Source organism: Mirounga leonina, unplaced genomic scaffold (assembly GCF_011800145.1).
Source record: "Mirounga leonina isolate KUSES-001 unplaced genomic scaffold, KU_Mleo_1.0 Mir_91, whole genome shotgun sequence".
Taxonomy (NCBI): Eukaryota; Metazoa; Chordata; class Mammalia; order Carnivora; family Phocidae; genus Mirounga; species Mirounga leonina.
The window spans coordinates 1,761,815-1,779,361 of record NW_023270839.1 but is presented as its reverse complement, the minus strand read 5'-3'; the positions used below and the strand labels follow the sequence as shown (position 1 = coordinate 1,779,361).

Here is a 17,547-nt window from a genome sequence, read left to right as displayed (position 1 = left end):
ACTCTACAAAGAGACAAATAATCAAGAAAACTATCAAAGTAAGGAAGGAGTGCTCAGAGCCCCCATATCCCAGTTGAGGTCACAAGTTGGGAAAGGCGGAAAGTCTATGGAAACATTCCAATAGCCTCCTCTTTGTATTCACTTTTCTATGAAAACGATTAATGTAGTACAAAGAACCTAAAATGAGGCTTGCTTGCAAGACAAAGACGGAAAGAGGATTAATATTAACAATAATAACAAGGAAATGCTGAAGACACACTTAACATAAACGCTACTTCGAAGAAAAGAGTAACGACCTGTAATCTTACATTTAAGCTTTCCATTATTATAAAACCACCAGCACAAATAATTGCAACTAAAGTCGGACAGGAATTGGCACCACAAAGCCTGGAACGCTTAGATGTCCAAAACAACTACAGAGAAATATAAATTGAGTACTCAGGCTAGGCCTTTTACAACCTTAATTACTCAAGCAGTATGAAAACTGGGGAGGTGCTTCCCACGATTAATTCACTCTTCTTAAAAGCAAACAAAACTACGTCTATCTAATGTATTCTTGGGGAAAATAATGCAGTGACCTAATATATCACTCTCACAGTTTTCCTCCTCCATCCATATTTCAGGGGAGTATAAAACACTGCTAAGCAGTATCCTATATCTGACAGAAATGGATATAACTGGCAAAGTACCACACAAATCAATAATTTACATTTTCTATAAAAGAAAAAAGGACCTTGCTAGAATTTTTTTTACCTTTTTTGGCTCATGGTTTAGGCACTGAAGCCTAGTAATAGGTTAAAAACATGGTCATAAGGATTCCTGGAAATACACTGATGCTAAGACAATATTTCAATTTTGATCAGAGTTGTGAAATTATATGATGGGATCCTGTTTAAGCAGGAAAAAATATTTTTTCCTATTTTGTACTGTCACTCTATGAAGAAAAACCTCTGTGTTTTCTTAACCTGATCACAGTTTTTATATTTATTAAATATTTATTTTTTCATGAAAAAGAGGGGATAAGGGTTCTACAATAAAAATAATGCCAGTGGAACCTGTAGCTCGTTACTGGTTTTGTTGTTACAAATACCATCAATATTTCCCTGAAATATCAACTGACCATAGTAGGAATTCTTTGAACAGATCCTCAAGAAATCCTGTTTACTGGTGCAAGTTCAAAGGGTTAACCTGAACTTAAGGTAACGTTAATAGTGATTAAACACTTAGATTCAAGTTCTGGTACTATCTCTACTACTCACTGCAGGATGTGGGCAAGTTAAAATGTACATTTTATAGCTTTTAAGATATCTGATTTCACTACCTCCCAGAGTCATTGTGAAGGAAACATTACTTATGTAAACAGATTCAAAAGCTTGTGCTATTATGTAAACAAAGCTTTCTTTCTTCCTAACTCCTGTTTTTCCATGGTTCAAGTATTCCCCTCTGTGAGAGAGAAGTGGCCTACGTGTAGAGAGAACAAATAGACCTTCTCAGACCATTTGGTCCATGGGCTTGACCCAGAGGAGTATCGCCAGTGTAGATTGCTGAGCCCAAGACTCACTATATACTTGGGAAAAAACAAGTATCTGTGTTAAAGTGAATTTGGGAAGTGATCTTAGAAAGTTATGCTTCATATTAGCATGAACCAAAGTTCTTAAGAGTCCTGCAATAAATAGCTCTTTTAACATTGTTTGACACAACAATTCTCAAAGTTGTCAGACCAGGATTCCCTAACAACCATGCACATTGTGGGGAAAGGCAGCTTAGCGTGTGAGGAGGAGAAGCAACCAGAACAGCTAACATCTACTGTGTAGTTGCCTGTGTGTAGAAATCTCTGAAGTGCTTTATGTGCATTAACTTATTTTTAATGTTTGTAGTAACCTCACACTGTACATGCTGGTGCTGCCTCCATTTCACAGATGAGGAAACTAGGGCACAGAATGACTAAATGTCTTCGCAAAGATGTAAATAGAAAATATGGAATCCGGGCACTATTACCCCTGTTTGATACTTTCATCCAGTGTAAGGTTCTTTTTTGATTGAGAAACACACAAAAAACCCCTAAATCTCAGAGATTATGCAACTTGTACAAAATCACAAAGGAAATCAATGATACTATATGCCCAAGAAATTAGTTCTCCAGCGTCTTGGAGCAGTAGCTAAACCACTCAACAAACACATTGAACAACATGTGAGAGCAAGACTGGGTGGGAGGGAAAGAGCATGTGATCACTCTTAGGTGGTTGTAGCTGTCCTTAGAGCCCTCTTCATATTCTCATTTTCCTTCATCAACTATATCCAAATGGGCATATATCTCTTCAGTTTTACCCCTAAAATATTCCTTAATCTCTCTATCCCATTTTCAGCTCTTGAATCATGGCCTGAAAATAGGCCCACAGCCCCCTCTGCCTGGGCTACAGCACTAGCTTTCTAATGAGGCTCCTATCTCTAGATGGTGTGGAACAAATAACCAGCCACATGTGGTGACACCGCTTTGCAAAAGTTATAAATAATACTGCATAATCTATTGCAAAAACTAGTGAAAAATATCCGAAAAAAATTGGATTTTTACCATTAATGAAAGAAGGAAAGATTCAACATTTAGCTCTAAGACTTTAAAATTGTAATTTTACTAGAGAAATTCTTGTAGTCCTTGTCTATTTTCCATTTAACCACCTATTAGATACACACACCCCCCCCACACACACCCCTGCGCGCAACACACACACACACACACACACAATTATTAGAGATCAAGCCCCCCCAAAACAAAAAACAAAGAGTTGAGTCATGTGAATGCAGTGCTGGTTATTAATTTGCTTTGCTATGGCTGAATTATCAGGCTTTGATAGAGACCCATCATGAAGAAGGTATCAGATGAATTCCATGAACTTTATTTTATAGTTTAGGACTACACACTTGAATTTGACTTTGGCTTTAGTAAGAGAAATTTCCATTTGCCGTGTTTTCCTACTCCATAACAATAGTACCAATGCTAATCCTTTGCTTAACAAAGAAAATTTGCCAGTGGTGGGAGTGTGCATGGTGGGGAACTTCCATGGAGTTCTTTCTTTTTTTTCTCCAGAACCCAACCCATCCACCCATGAGCAATGTTTTCCTGGCTTACAGGGTCTAAATGCACTAGCTCATACAAGCCCTGTTTTTCAAAAAGGAGAAAACCAGCAAATTAGCCAGGAGCAGCCTGGTTAGTACTAACGGACGATGAAAGGTCTCAGCACAAAATGACAGAAGCAAGAGAAAATTCTTGATGGTTGCCTGAAGAGCCTAGAGTATTTCACCTTCCTCAAAATTAATTTTTTCCATATTTTCTCACATTTTACTGGACTCCTATGTCAGAACATGTTCCTATGGGTGGAATACAGGTTAAACATTAAAAGAATCAAATTATGTTTATGCTGAACTACAGAGTAAAATTTCTTTTTTCATAAGGAAAAACAGAAAATTTGGACAAATGAGTTAGAACAATAAAATTATAGTCATTAAGAGGAAAATCTCCACAGCATCGTTTATGTTCTCAAATGGGTCGAAAGACAACAGAGGGGGTGCGCCCTGTGTTTTGTTCTCCTACCTCCTTTGGCCATTGCATTTTGAATGAAGTTGATACTTAACCACACCTTCAGGAAATGGCATATTACGCTGCACTGCATATTCTTCCGGGACTCGGTCAGGAATGAGTAAGTGATAGGAGCTCCCTCACGTTCACACCTGACATGCCTTCGTTAGCAATCATTTGTCTTGCCTCCAATTATAATGCAACGCAACCCTGCCCACATCACAGGTGCTAATTTCTGGTAAGGGCTGAGTCAGTGCACAGCAAGGAGATGTGAACTTTCTATTTCTTACTATTGAGGATATACCTAGAAATAATATTTTTATAACAAATCAATATTTTGTCAAAATTTTGTAAATGTGGTAACTTCTAATGTGAAAGCCACTAGTCAATCAATCAGCTCATATATTTTTATTGAGAACCTCAACTGTGGTAACAAAAGGATGTGGGGACAGGGGGAAGAAGAGATTGGTGAACAGCAGTAAGACCGGTAAAGGCGAGTCTGCATTGAGACACAGAGGCAGGAGACTGTGTGTCTAGCAGCCCTGTGTAGCTCAGGACCAGGAATGGCAAAAATGGATGGTAAAGTTATTCAGATTACAGACCTGCGTAATGGGCCCTGCGAGGGTGTAAGAGAACACAAGAGAGTTGAGACTGCATCAAAGTGACGTAAGACGTGCACATGGTGGCCCATGTGCTGAGGGGAGAGAAAAAGAAAGGGAAAAACACAGTCCTAAGATGGTAGGGAGTTGGTGACTGAAAGCTACAGTCAAAAGACAGGGCCTGCGATGTGGATTTGGTAGTGGCAGGCAAGATGGAGGAGGAGTGCCCGAGCGAGGACCTAGGAGCTGGACCATGGCTTCGTGGTGAGCTCAGGCATAGGAAACCGACGACAAGCAGAAAGGAAAGGGGTGGGGGGGAAACAAGGTTATAATGGGGGGAGGGGGAGTTAAGGAAAAACCATTTTTAACATTTACTGAGAAAATCACAATGTGAAGCATTTGAATGGGAGAGGAGGGAGGAGAATACAGCCACCAAAGAAGCTAACAGGGAAATGCGGGAGATCATCAATTAAACATAATTGAATGCGTGTATATATAAAAAACACATATACTACATATATTATATATAATAAGTAATTATAAATACATATATTTAATTAAACATATATACTTGAATATTTAAGGGTTAAATGACATTGGGGACGTGGTACTATGTGGACTGAAAAAGTTGAAAGTCTCCAGGTTCAAGTCTGAAAGTAGGCTGTTACAGAATGGCTCCTTTTAAATACCAACAAGTAAGCTGATAAGAGTAGGAGAGACCTTCCTGAGTCTGGTATTGGGACAACAGGTAAGAAAAAAGGCTGCCTTTAAATGCCCTCCCAGCAGTGGTGGCCATGGAGACAGGGGAGGCGGAACATGGAACAGTAAGGGTGGCTGGCAAAAGAAGTTAGAGTATAAGCACAATGAGGGTCTTGGTTTGCAGAGATGGCTGGAGGAGCATCATGCTGTTCCCTGGGCGGCAGGGCAATGCACAGAGCTATGTCAGGTCAGTGTGACGAAGAGCAGGCCCCACTCACTGGGATAACATGCAAACAGGCAGCCCTCTTTCCTCTCCCACAAGCACAAGCACACCCACACCTAGCTTGCATTCAATCTGTCTGGCATCACTATAAAGTGCTTGACAACAAAAATAAAATGGAAAGAAAAATAAATTAAATTCTGAAATGCAATTTTAAAATTCTCATATATTTCTGGACATTGCCACAGGCAAAAAAAAAGGATTCATAAAAAGTATTACATTATTTGCAAAGCAGCCTGGCTATGAGTTTAATATGAATTATAGAGAGAATGGATCCAGGGCATGATTTCCCTGAATAATTTATTACAGACAGACCCTCCTGTTCAGAAATAGGAAACTTAAAAAACAGTATGTCTAAGGCACTAGTTTTTTTTTTTGTTTTTTTGTTTTTTATGTTATGTTAATCACCATACATTACACCATTAGTTTTTGAGGCACTAGCTTTTTGAGGCCAGGTGTACTAGTTTTGTGAAAGAGCCAACAAAAGGTAACAGCATGGAGGTTTCTCAAAAAATTAAAAATAGAGGGGTGCCTGGGTGGCTCAGTCGGTTAAACGTCTGCCTTTGGTTCAGGTCATGATCCCAGGGTCCTGGGATCTAGCCCCACATCGGGCCCCCTGCTCAAGAGTAAGTCTGCTTCTCCCTCTTGCTCCTACCCCCCCCCAGTCTCTCTCTTTTTCTCTCTCTCAAATAAATAAATAAAATCTTTTTAAAAAATTAAAAATAGAACTACCATATGATCCAGTAAGATTCCACTACTGGGTATTTACCCAAAGAAAATGAAAACACTAAATCAAAAAGATATATGCACCCCTATGTTTATTGCAGCATTATTTACAATAGCCAAGATATAGAAGCAGCCCAAGTGTCCATCAACAGATGAATGGATAAAAAAGATGTGGTATGTATGTACAACAGAATATTACTTAGCCATAAAAAAGAATGAAATCTTGCAATTTGTAAGAACATGGACAGATCTGGAGGGTATAATGATAATTGAAACAAGTCAGTCAAGGAAAGGCAAATACCATATGACTTCACTCATGTAGAATTTAAGAAACAAAAAAAATGAGCAACAACAAAAAACAAAAAAACCAGACTCTTAACTATAGAGGACAAACTGATGATTGCCAGAGAGGAGGTGGGTGGGAGAGATGAGTAAAATAGATGGAAGGGGATTAAGAGTACACTCATAACGAGCATTGAGTAATGTGTAGAATTGCTGAATCACTATACTGTACACCTGAAATTAATTTAACACTATATATTAATTATACTTGAATAAAATATATATATGAAAAAATAATAATAAAGTGGTTGATATTGTCTACAGAAAGCACATGAAAGCTTTTGCTTTTTTGATTTAGCAAGCGGCAACCCTATAAACAACATTATTACTCTTTTATCTAACGAAACAAGTTTATAGGATCTAGCTACACAGTGAAAATATGGCAATCCCAGGACCTCACACAGTGATAGCTGATAAACAAAGATAAAGACAAATTGGAGTGAATCAAAGCAAAGTCCAACTGAATTATAATCGGTGCAACCAAGGTCTGGGCTCTGAACAAGTTGAGGAACTTGAGGAAGTGAAATCTAGAATCAGTAAAGCAAATGGATTTCCTTTAGTCAAAGAAATAACAAGCAAAGATGGCCAGAGGGGAGAAAGGAACAATACAATCAGAGTTTCTCAAGAATTCCTCAATTTTCACAAAACTAAACATTAAAAATCTGTATCTCTGTATTATTGCACTGATCATTGTTGTAAGGATCCCCACTACAGCTGTTCTCTGGCACTTTTTTTTTTTTTTTAAGTTAAATACGCCTATTTTTTTCTGTATTGATACACACAGTCTGATTAGTAACTTCTAAATCATAAATAAGAAATCTAAACCTGGGCAGAGGGAAACACAGCCACTCCTCAAGGAGGGATCTGGCTAGTATCACAGGGCACAGCCTGACCTGCTGTAACTCCCGAACTCTGTTTTACAACTTGGTCTTGGCTTAGAATGAGTAGACATCTGACTTAACTAAAGCTACGGATTCCTAGCCCTGTTGCTATTTCTTGGCTTCCAGCCCCTCCACGCATTTGGGGTCCTAACATCTATCTTTCACCACTGGGGAGTTTTTAGTTTGCTTTTGCTGCTGCCCATATGATTCAAGGTGATGAATAAAAGTATGCCTGTGTGTTGCTGGGAGGCTTGGGGAGATGGTAAAGTTGGAGAAAGTGACTGGGGCCGTACTGGGTGCAGAAACAGCCAACTCGAGGCAAACCATTTGCTTTTTCCAAAAAATAATTTGGAAGTTCCTGTAGACAGAGGCCTAACATTTCCTTTTAGGGCTGAGTTTGATGTATGTTTTCTATGTTGCCTTAAAAACTTATGCCCAAGATGTCTTCAAATACAAACTATTAATCTATGGATAGAGAAATAAGTGTACTACCTGACAAGACAACTTCAATAAGATCGCCTTCCTGGATATCACTAGCCGTTTTCACCAGCTGAAGGATGTTTTCGGAGGTAGGGTCATGGCGAAAAAGCAGGATCTTATCATACATTCCATAGAAACCACATTCAGGGAACTGTAAATACAAATATCACAATAGGTTAAATGTCAAAATCCTCCTAAATTTAGAATAGAAACCAAAAAAAATAAGTGTCAGGGCACAAATACAAGCTAATTGATACTTTTATACTATGTTAAATAGTCAAGGTATAATTGACATACAGTAAAATTCACCCTTTTTAGTGCTCAGTTCTGCAAGTTTTGACAAATGGATAGGAATAACTACATACCATCTATGTGGTATACACAAAACAGCCAAGCTATAAAACAGATCCCATCGCCCCCTAAAATGTCTCCATTCCCACTTTGTTATCAACTTCTCCCCTGACCCCCAGCCCCTAGAAAACACTGATCTTTCTGTCTCCAAAATTTGGTCTTCTCAAGAAGGTCATATGAATGATATTGTACCTTTTACATTGTATATAATTTTAAATCTGATGTCTTACTTTTTTATTTAAGATTTCTTATTTATTTATTTTGAGAGAGAAAGAGAGCACAGTGGGGAGGAGGGGCAGAGGGAGAAGCAGACGTCCACTGAGCAGGGAGCCCGATGCGGGGCTTGATCCCAGGACCCTGAGATCATGACCTAAGTCAAAGGTAGACGCTTAACCGACTGAGCCACCCAGGTGCCCGAATCTGATGTTTTTCACTTCGTGTAATGAATTTAAGATTGCCCATTAATCCATTTTCATTGCTGAGGAGTGTTCCATTGTAGTGCATGGATATACCACAGTGTATGTATCCATTCCTCAATTGAAGGGCATTTTAGTTCCAGTTTTTGACTATTACAAATAAAGCTGCTATAAATGTTTACTTAGAGGCGTTTGTGTGAACACAAGTTTTTCCTTCTCTGGGGTGTATGGAAGTATCTGGATAACTTTATAAAAAATTGCCAAACTGTTTTGAAAGTGGCTATTGCATTTTGCCTTCCCACCAGCAGTGTATGAGAGTTCCAGTTGCTCTGCATCCTTGACAGCACTTGGTGATGTTGGTTGTTTTTATTGTAGATATTCTAATAGGTGTTAGAAATAGAAAAACAATGTTTTTCTGATATAGAAATAGAAAAACAATCTAATAGATGTTGGTTGTTTATTGTAGATACTCTATCTCATAGTTTTAATTTTTCCCTAACAACTAATGATATTGAGCATCTTTCCATTGCGCCACCCCCATGCACACAACTGATCAACTCCTTTCCCCATTTTTTAAATTGAATTGTCTATTATTGAGCTCTGATAGTTCTTTATATATTCTAGATAAAAGCTGTTTATCAGATACGTGTTTCATAGATTTTTCTTCCAGTCTGTGGCTTTTCATTCCCTTCACATTATTTTCTGAAGTTCTTAATTTATATGAAGCCCAACTTATCAAATATTTCTTTATGGATCATGCTTTTGGTTTAATATCTGATAAATTTTTGTGTAACTTAAGGTAACACAGATCTTCTATGTTTTATTCTACCATTTTCTTGTTTGGGGTTTTACATTTGGATCTATGATACAGTTTGAGGTAATTTTTGAATGAAGTAAAAAAACATCAATTTAGGCTCATTTTTTTTTGTGCATATTCTTGAAGATTCCTTTACAATTGGTATAAGTTCTTCCTTAAATATCTGGTAAAATTCTCCAGCAAAGCCATCTAAGCCTGGATTTTTCTACTAAGATTTATCTCTTAGATAGCACTACTTAGATTTCCATTTTCTCCTAAGTGAGTTTTGGCAGTTTTCTTTCAAGGAACCTATTCATTTTATCTAAATTGTTGACTTTCCGGGCAAAAAAGTTTTTTTTTAATATTATTCTTTTATCACCCTTTTAATGTCTGTAGGGTCCACAGTACTGTCTTATTACTTTTTCATAATTTGTGTCTTTTCTCTCTTTTTGCTTGATCAGTCTCTGACCACCAGTCTATGTATCTGTTTTTAAGCCAGTTCCATACTGTTTTTGATTACCGTAATGGATTTTGAAATGAGGAAGTATCATGCCTCTAGCTTTATTCTTCTTGCTCAAAATTGCTTGGGCTATTTGGAGTCTTTTGTGGTTCCATATGAATTTTAGAATTGTTTTTTCTACTTCTATAAAAAAATACCATTGGTATTTTGATATGAATTTCATTGAATCTGTAGATTGCTTTGGGTAGTACAGACATTTTAACATTAATTCTTCCAATACATGAACATGCAATGTCTTTCTATTTGTGTTCGTTTTCCTTTCTTTGAGCAGTGCTTTATAGTTTTCATTGTACAAGTCTTTCACCTCATATTTTCATGTAAATCCTTGAAAGTTCTTTTTTTTTTTTTTTAAAGATTTTATTTATTTATTTGAGACAGAGAGAATGAGAGAGACAGAGAGCACATGAGAGGGGGGAGGGTCAGAGGGAGAAGCAGGCTCCCTGCCGAGCAGGGAGCCCGATGTGGGACTCGATCCCGGGACTCCAGGATCATGACCTGAGCCGAAGGCAGTCGCTTAACCAACTGAGCCACCCAGGCGCCCAAAAGTTCTTTTCTACTAAGTCCATCACCTCTACCATTCTGATCTATTTCCTTTAGCTCTTTTTTGATCCTTATGGGTTACATTTCCTCCTACATTTCCTGCTTTTTCATATGTGTACTTTCTAAAAATTGAAGTATAGTTAACATACAGTGTTACATTAGTTTCAGGTGTACAACAGAGTGGTTCAACAATTCTATATGTTATGCTATGCTCACCACAAGTGTAGCTACCACCTGTTATCATATAATGCTATTAAAATATCTTGACTATATTCCCTATGCTGTACCTTTCATCCCTTTGATTTATTCATTCAATAACCAAAAACCTGTACCTTCCACTCCCCTTCAGCCATTTTGCCCAACCCCCTACCCTCTCTCCTCTGGCAACCACCAGTTTGTTCTCTGTATTTATGGGTCTGTATCTGCTTTTTTGTTTGTTTGTTCATTTGCTTCTTAGATTCCATATGTAAGTGGAATCATATGGTATTTGTCTTTCTTTGCCTGACTTATTTCACTAAGTATAAAAAGAGAAATGCCATATGATCCAGTAACTCCACTACTGGGTATTTACCCAAAGAAAATAAAAACACCAATTTGAAATGATATATACACCCCCGTATTTACTGCAGCATTATTTACAACAGCAAAGATATGGAAGCAACCTAAATGTCCACTGACAAATGAATGGATAAAGAAAATATGGTTTATATATAATGGAATGTTAGTCATATAAAAGAATGAGATCTTGCCATCTGCAACAACACAGACGGACCTAGAGGGTATTAATTATGCTAAGAGAAATAAGTCAGAGAAAGACAAATACCATGTGATTTCATTTATATGTAGAACATACATGTACTTTTTAAATTAGATGCCAGATTTTATGAATTAATGTGAGCAGTTGGACTTTGTTGTCTTCCCTTAAAGAATGTTGATATTTGTCTTGGCAAAAATATTAAGAAAACTGCAGATCAGTTTTGTCTTTTCAAGGCTTATTTTTAAGCTTTGTTAGGTTAGCTTTTAGAGTAGTATTTCCTCTAGGGATAGTTTAACCCTACTATTAATACATAACTCTTTGAACATCTCTATGAAATACCTTAAGTGTTCAGTGAAATTTCTCCCATTTGCCTGATAGAAACTCAACTGTCTCTCAGCCCTGTGTGAGCTCTGGTAAGTGTTCATTTCATAGCTTCCACGCAACTGCTCTTTCCTCTGCCTTAATGATTTTCATTATACACATACACAGATTTGTATTCAATCTAATACTCAAGCAGGCCCTTAAGCAGATTTCTGAAGCTCTTTTTCTGTATAGATCCCACATTTCCAGTGCTTCTCCCCTAAAAATCCTTTTGACGTGGTCACCTTGGGCTCTATTCTGTATGTCTTCCATACAGCCAGACAACTAGGCTCCTCTTAGGTTCTTTCTCCCTACACTACACTCTGGATTTTGCCTCCAGGCAGAAAGCTATTACTTACCTTGTTTGCTTCTCTTCTCTCAGGGATCACAATCCTGGATTGCCTGTTGGAAAATGTCCGAAAACAGGCATTCTACACATTGTGTAGTGTTTTCTATTTGTTTGGAGGAGGTGAGCATGTCCTATACCAGATACTCCTTGGGAGTAGAACTCAAAGCCTCATGTGCTTTTAAAATATAGAATGCTAATCTTTTCTACCCAACCTTTTGACTACCCAATTCTATATAAATAGCATTTGCAAGAAAAGTCAGTTAAAGAAAAATAAAATGTCCACAACTGGTAAGAGTACATTTAAGATGACGTTGAAATAAATATATAAAATACATTTAATGAAATAAAATTAAAAAATTTAATAATTATCATAAAACTCTTAAACCTAAACTTTAACTTAAAGAATTTTCCCTGATTTGATCACAAATGTTCTTCAAAATACACTAATTAATGCACAGATCATCTTACCATATCCTTTCCAAAACCATGGGTAGCTGATTCTGACTCAAGACAGGAGAGAGAAAATTCAAGGGATTCAGTGCCTGAGGTGGGGTGAGTAGACAATAAATAGCTGGACAGGAAGAGAGATGAAACAGCAATTGTCTTCCCAAAGAAGAGCCAAATTTTACAGTGTCTTCTAATAATGTCTTGTGGATGTGCTGTGTGGAGGAAGGATCAGGTGGCAATACTGAAGAGGGGCTTAGGAGACAAGGATTCTGCCACCTCATCATGATTTCTGTCAACATGTCCACACACCTCTTCCTTTCTTCAGCAAGGAAATTGTCCTTTCTTCAAGGACATTTCTAAATTCTATTTCTCTATGGTCTTAGATTGCTAACATTTGAGTATCCCATTCTATATTGTGCCTCTTTGTAAAAGTGGGTATATGGAATGGATGATTTTGTATTCAAGTAAGGCTTGAGTGCCTCATATCCTAATTATTATATTTCTTTCTGAGGGTGACTCACAAAACACTTTTAAAAATAAGAATAGATAGAAAAATACCAATATATACAACCCATATTAAAGCTATTATTTAAAAAGACTGAATTTAAAAAACAAAGATACCATCATAAATATTCATGGAAGTTATTTGTCCAAGATATAGAGCAATGAGGCGTGGATATCCTTTCTCCCACATTCCATCTTACTGGGTCATAAACATGGCTTTTCTCTCTTCATTAACAAGCCATTCTGAATCAGGTTGTAGAGGCCTGTGAAGCAGGGCACAGGGGTGAACATGAAGGCCTAGCCTCACGGGACAGTTGTCATGGCAGCAGAAACTGAGGGTTCGATTTTTTTTTCAAATTGTACCTTTTTTATTAGCCAGAGAAAAATATATGCACATTTGCCTTTTACTGTAAGAGAAAAAAATCTTTTCTTTGATGTAACATAACATTCTGCTTGAATAGAAACTATACAATAAGACTTCCAAAAATTGTATTTAAAAATGATGTCTGGAAGGTGGAAAGTATAACAAAACAATGCCTGACAACTGAGAAGGGAACATATTGGGGGAAAATATTCATGGAACAACATTCCCTAATTTGGTCATAATCATCTGTTTTTACGTGAAGGTGTGTGAGCTTTGAAATCTGAAAACCCTCATTAAACTAAACAGGCTTTCAGAAAGGCTCAGAGGCTTGTAAACTCAGCTGGAGCTTATTACAAGATCAGTTCTGTGTTTCTCAGAGGCTTTGTGGTTGTGAGCGCAAACATCTGAGATAAGTGATTTCAAGCTCTCTCCAAGTTCGACTGTAACAAAACCGGCCATTGTGAAAATACGGCCAACAATCACGGCACTGGTCCTAAGCTCTTTAATTCTACCCTATGCTGGAAACCTCTGTGCTGCTGTGTGTATCATTTGGCATTTTTGACCACAGAGCACAATTTACTGTTACATTTCACTATAAATTCATGGCTGGCCAGACAATGTGCTCCAGAGTAGAATAAATACATGTTTTAATGAGTTGCTGAAATGTGACCTGGCCAACGGGAACTCTGAGGAACAAAGGGTGCTTTTCCACAGTTGAGGCCAATCACAAAGGGCAAGGAACAAGCAATACCAGAAACAAATTAATCCATGATTCAGTCAAGTAGAAAGAAAAAAAAGAGAGAGAGTGTGTGAGATGGCCTGATTAAGAAATGAAAATAACACGGCCAGTTTACTTTTGCTAAAAGGTGATGAAAATCCTGGAATTAAATTATTCTGCTCAATTACAGAACACACCAGGCAGGTGAATATTGAACTCTTCTCATCAAAGACGCTTTTCAAGTTATTTTCCAAGAACTCTCTTGTTTGTAACAAGTGGTGCCATGACTGGCCACCCTTAATGAGCAAAGAAATTAAAAAGGTTCTACTACTTCCTAGTTTGGCCAAAATACTCCCTAAGTATTGTTCTGGGAGTACTGGGACAACAAGGATACAGGATGAGCAACTATCTTAACGAGAATGCCTAAACAGTTGGGAAAACTGCCTCTGGGGTCCCTCACTGGATGATGTTAGCATTGAACTGTGAAAAGCAGGAACAACTAGGCAGTTGATGATGGTTCTGAAAGCAGTGGATCCTTAGGTCAACTGAATCCTGCTGAGGGATGTCATGGGTGAGACCTAAGACAACCGTGGTAAACTTACATTCTTAACTTTTCCTAGGACACTAACCCATCCCATTTTTAATCACCTCACAATTAAAAAAAAGTCTAGTAACTTTTTTATAATTTATATATATAATATATATTATATAACTTTTTAATAATGTAAGTATATAAAAAAGTTAAGTATATGAAAGAACAACAAATACTTAGTGAATAACCACTGGGTAGCAACCAAATTATGAGCTGGTTCAAGCCCACCAAAAGCATGAACACTAATTGTCATTTAAAACACAAGTTATGAAGTGTAAATGAAAGGGGAAAGAAAAAGTGAATACTCTATATTATCTGGAGGCATATTTCTGAAATATATTCAAATTTGGGCACAGGCTCTTTGATTTGGTGATTTCATATCCTCAAAAAGGCACACATGAAAAGAATTCCACCCTATGACCACATAGCTGTGTGACTAGTTTCTGAATCTAAGGAAACAGAATCCAGAAAAAAAAATTAACTTTTCTTTTTAACTCTCTCCCTCCCCTACCCAACCCACCTCCCCCCAAGCCAGGCAGAAAATTGAATAGTGTTCCATCACAATAACTAAGAATCACTGTCAGTGGCAGAACTTTGCTATCTCTCCTAGTGGCAACTGTTATTACAGATTCTTGGTTGAATCACTGGTCTCTCAGTCCAAAAGATATGATTCATGAAAATAAATCCGTAACACCTATTTTCATGAAATATTTTGAAAAGCTTTTCAGAATTCCAGTTTCTGAAAATGATGACTAAATGATAGTTACGGTGTTGCCTTAAGAAGATGCATTATACACTGCCCAAGCCATGAAAAACAGCACAACTGTCGCCTACAAAGCCAGGAGCCCATTCTCCATTTTACTTTGCTATTTTCTGGGCCACAGGCATGCTGTCCAGATGCAGAGAACCCTAGCGAACAATCACAACCCTTGCCTGGCTCCCTCTGTAGTTCTTTCTCTCACCAGCACCTGCAATCATATGACTCTGCTTTACTAACCCAATGCTTCCTTTGAAAAGGGATGCCTAACACCAAGGGTCTATCAACTTCAGAAATCTCCAAGGTCTGAATTTACAAACACAAAAGTCACTCTGGCTAGTCCTCCTCTCTCTGCTCTAGTGCCAAAACACTTCCTTTTCTCATTCAAGACAGGATTTGAATTTATTCCACTCTTGCTTTCCTAAAGGCAGATCTAGAATCTGACCCACGTACTTTCTTCTGCTTAGATTTTCTTTTTTAGCCACTCTCCTTTCCATTAAGTTCAAAATCCCATTGTTAAAACAATCATTTTCATTCATAATTTTACATTTGGACCTTAGCCTTACCCTCCATTTGCATTGCAGCAAAGAAAAATAAGCAGAAAAAAATATCTGAGGAAAAAAAGGAATATATTTCATCAAGGAGAGGTCTGCTTGGAATCTTTAGATTAAATGTGAAATGGTAGATTTTGGTTATGAGATTTAAAAGTTGGTTGTACTACCAGAAACAGAAACATGCATATAACAGGAACTTGCAACACCTTTGGGGAATAAAGCTAGACTATAAATTCTTCTTCCTAGGGCATATAAATATATTGACATCATATACCAGATATTGCTAAAGAAGTCTGTTTAATAAATTATATGCTTATCTTTAAGGCAGCAGATGTGACTCAGTGTGATGCTTAATTGTTAGTAGAAACTTTTCTTCTATGTTAATTTGAATAATATGTCATCTATTAAAAAGACAAAAGCAGTAAGAAATGACTTAATACATCATTAACTCTAATGCAGTAACTTCTGTGTATAGACTTCCTGGAGGTATTTTAGATCATTATTTTGTTGTCTATAATTTTTAAGGTTTAAAATAAATGTTCATATCAAGCAATTATAGGTGGTAATAATTAATGAGAGCCTCACCACTGTTGTGTAAAAACATATTATACTGCATTATACCTTGACAGATTACTAGTCAGTGATAGCTATTAAAAGACTTAGTAGGCACTCTGAAATTATTCACACAACAGTAATTAGGTGTGTAGATGTGCAGCTTGGAAATGGAAAAAAATGTACTTCGCACTCTTTGTCTTACTCTGTATTCAACTGTCATTATAGAATACTGTATAGTTTTTACATTTCTTAATAAGGCTACATGGTTTTTCATTACTTAAATGAATTAATGATAATGGATGCACATATTAGATAAAATGAAGAATATGACAGCAACTAAAAAGGTTTTACCAAAAATTAAAAATCATTAACTTTGGAGAAGAAAAATTTCCAGAGGTTATTTATCTTTTCATTTAGAGATGAGTAGACTAATGCCCAGAATTTACTAGGGAATCTATCCAAGGTCACAATGCTAGGTAATGCCAGAACAAGGATGAGAAGCCAGGTCTCCTTACTCATACTGTTTGATCTTCCCTCTCAGTTCCACTTCTCCTAGGAAGGAAACACAGGAAGAGTGGCCAAACGTCCAGCCAACAGTGATTCAGAACTGAAAACCCTGAGCACCTTTTTTTTTTTTTTTTGCCAGAAAGTGCTGGACCCACACTTACAGATTTTGGATTTTGGACAAAACTAAGGTAAATGACTTAGTGAATTTTAAAACAGCTATTCCATGGCAATCTTCAGTTCTTACTACATAGACAAGTCATTAAAAGGGTAGTGGCAGTGAGGCAGCCCACTGAAGGCTGAATGATAGCAGAATGGACAGCTTATAGCAGAAGAAAACCTGGTCGGGGTCATTAAGACAAGGCGGGGGGGGGGGGCACAGTCTTACACATCCTACCCTCAAAGGAGAGTTTTATTATAAGAGAACCATAATTAATATTTACAGAATTATTGGTCCTTTAGATATAAAGAAATATATACATAGTATTGAGTGATACATTTGAAAAGATTTCCACTATATTATCTAAGATAAAATTGGAAAATAAAATGTACTCTTATTTGGAAAATTTGTACATATGTCCATCATGCTCATTGATGATAATGAGAGATAATTATATTAGCGTATTACAATCTGAGTTTGTATTTCAGATGCATGAAGTGTAACTTTTCATTAAATTAAAACTATATTTTAACATTAAATATACATAAACCAATGACCAGAAAATGCTAATTTAACTACACACATTCACAACAAAGTATTTATGTAATCTTTAATGATGGCATTAACCCTCAAACAGCTATGGACTGTATAAACAGCTGGTCTGGTCAATTTACGAAAAGCCAGTTTAAAAAAAAAAACAATCTTTAGCAAAATAACTGAAT

The 17,547-nt window shown here is 37.0% G+C and overlaps 1 protein-coding gene across 1 annotated transcript in view; it reads right to left on the bottom strand.

The window, feature by feature from the left end:
* Positions 1-17,547, bottom strand: part of PRKD1 (protein kinase D1) — a 315,285-nt gene that overhangs the window by 142,855 nt on the left and 154,883 nt on the right. The window contains exon 2 of the mRNA XM_034993621.1: positions 7,594-7,732. Coding sequence (XP_034849512.1) covers positions 7,594-7,732 — 139 coding nt within the window. The remainder of the gene's footprint in view (positions 1-7,593; positions 7,733-17,547) is intronic.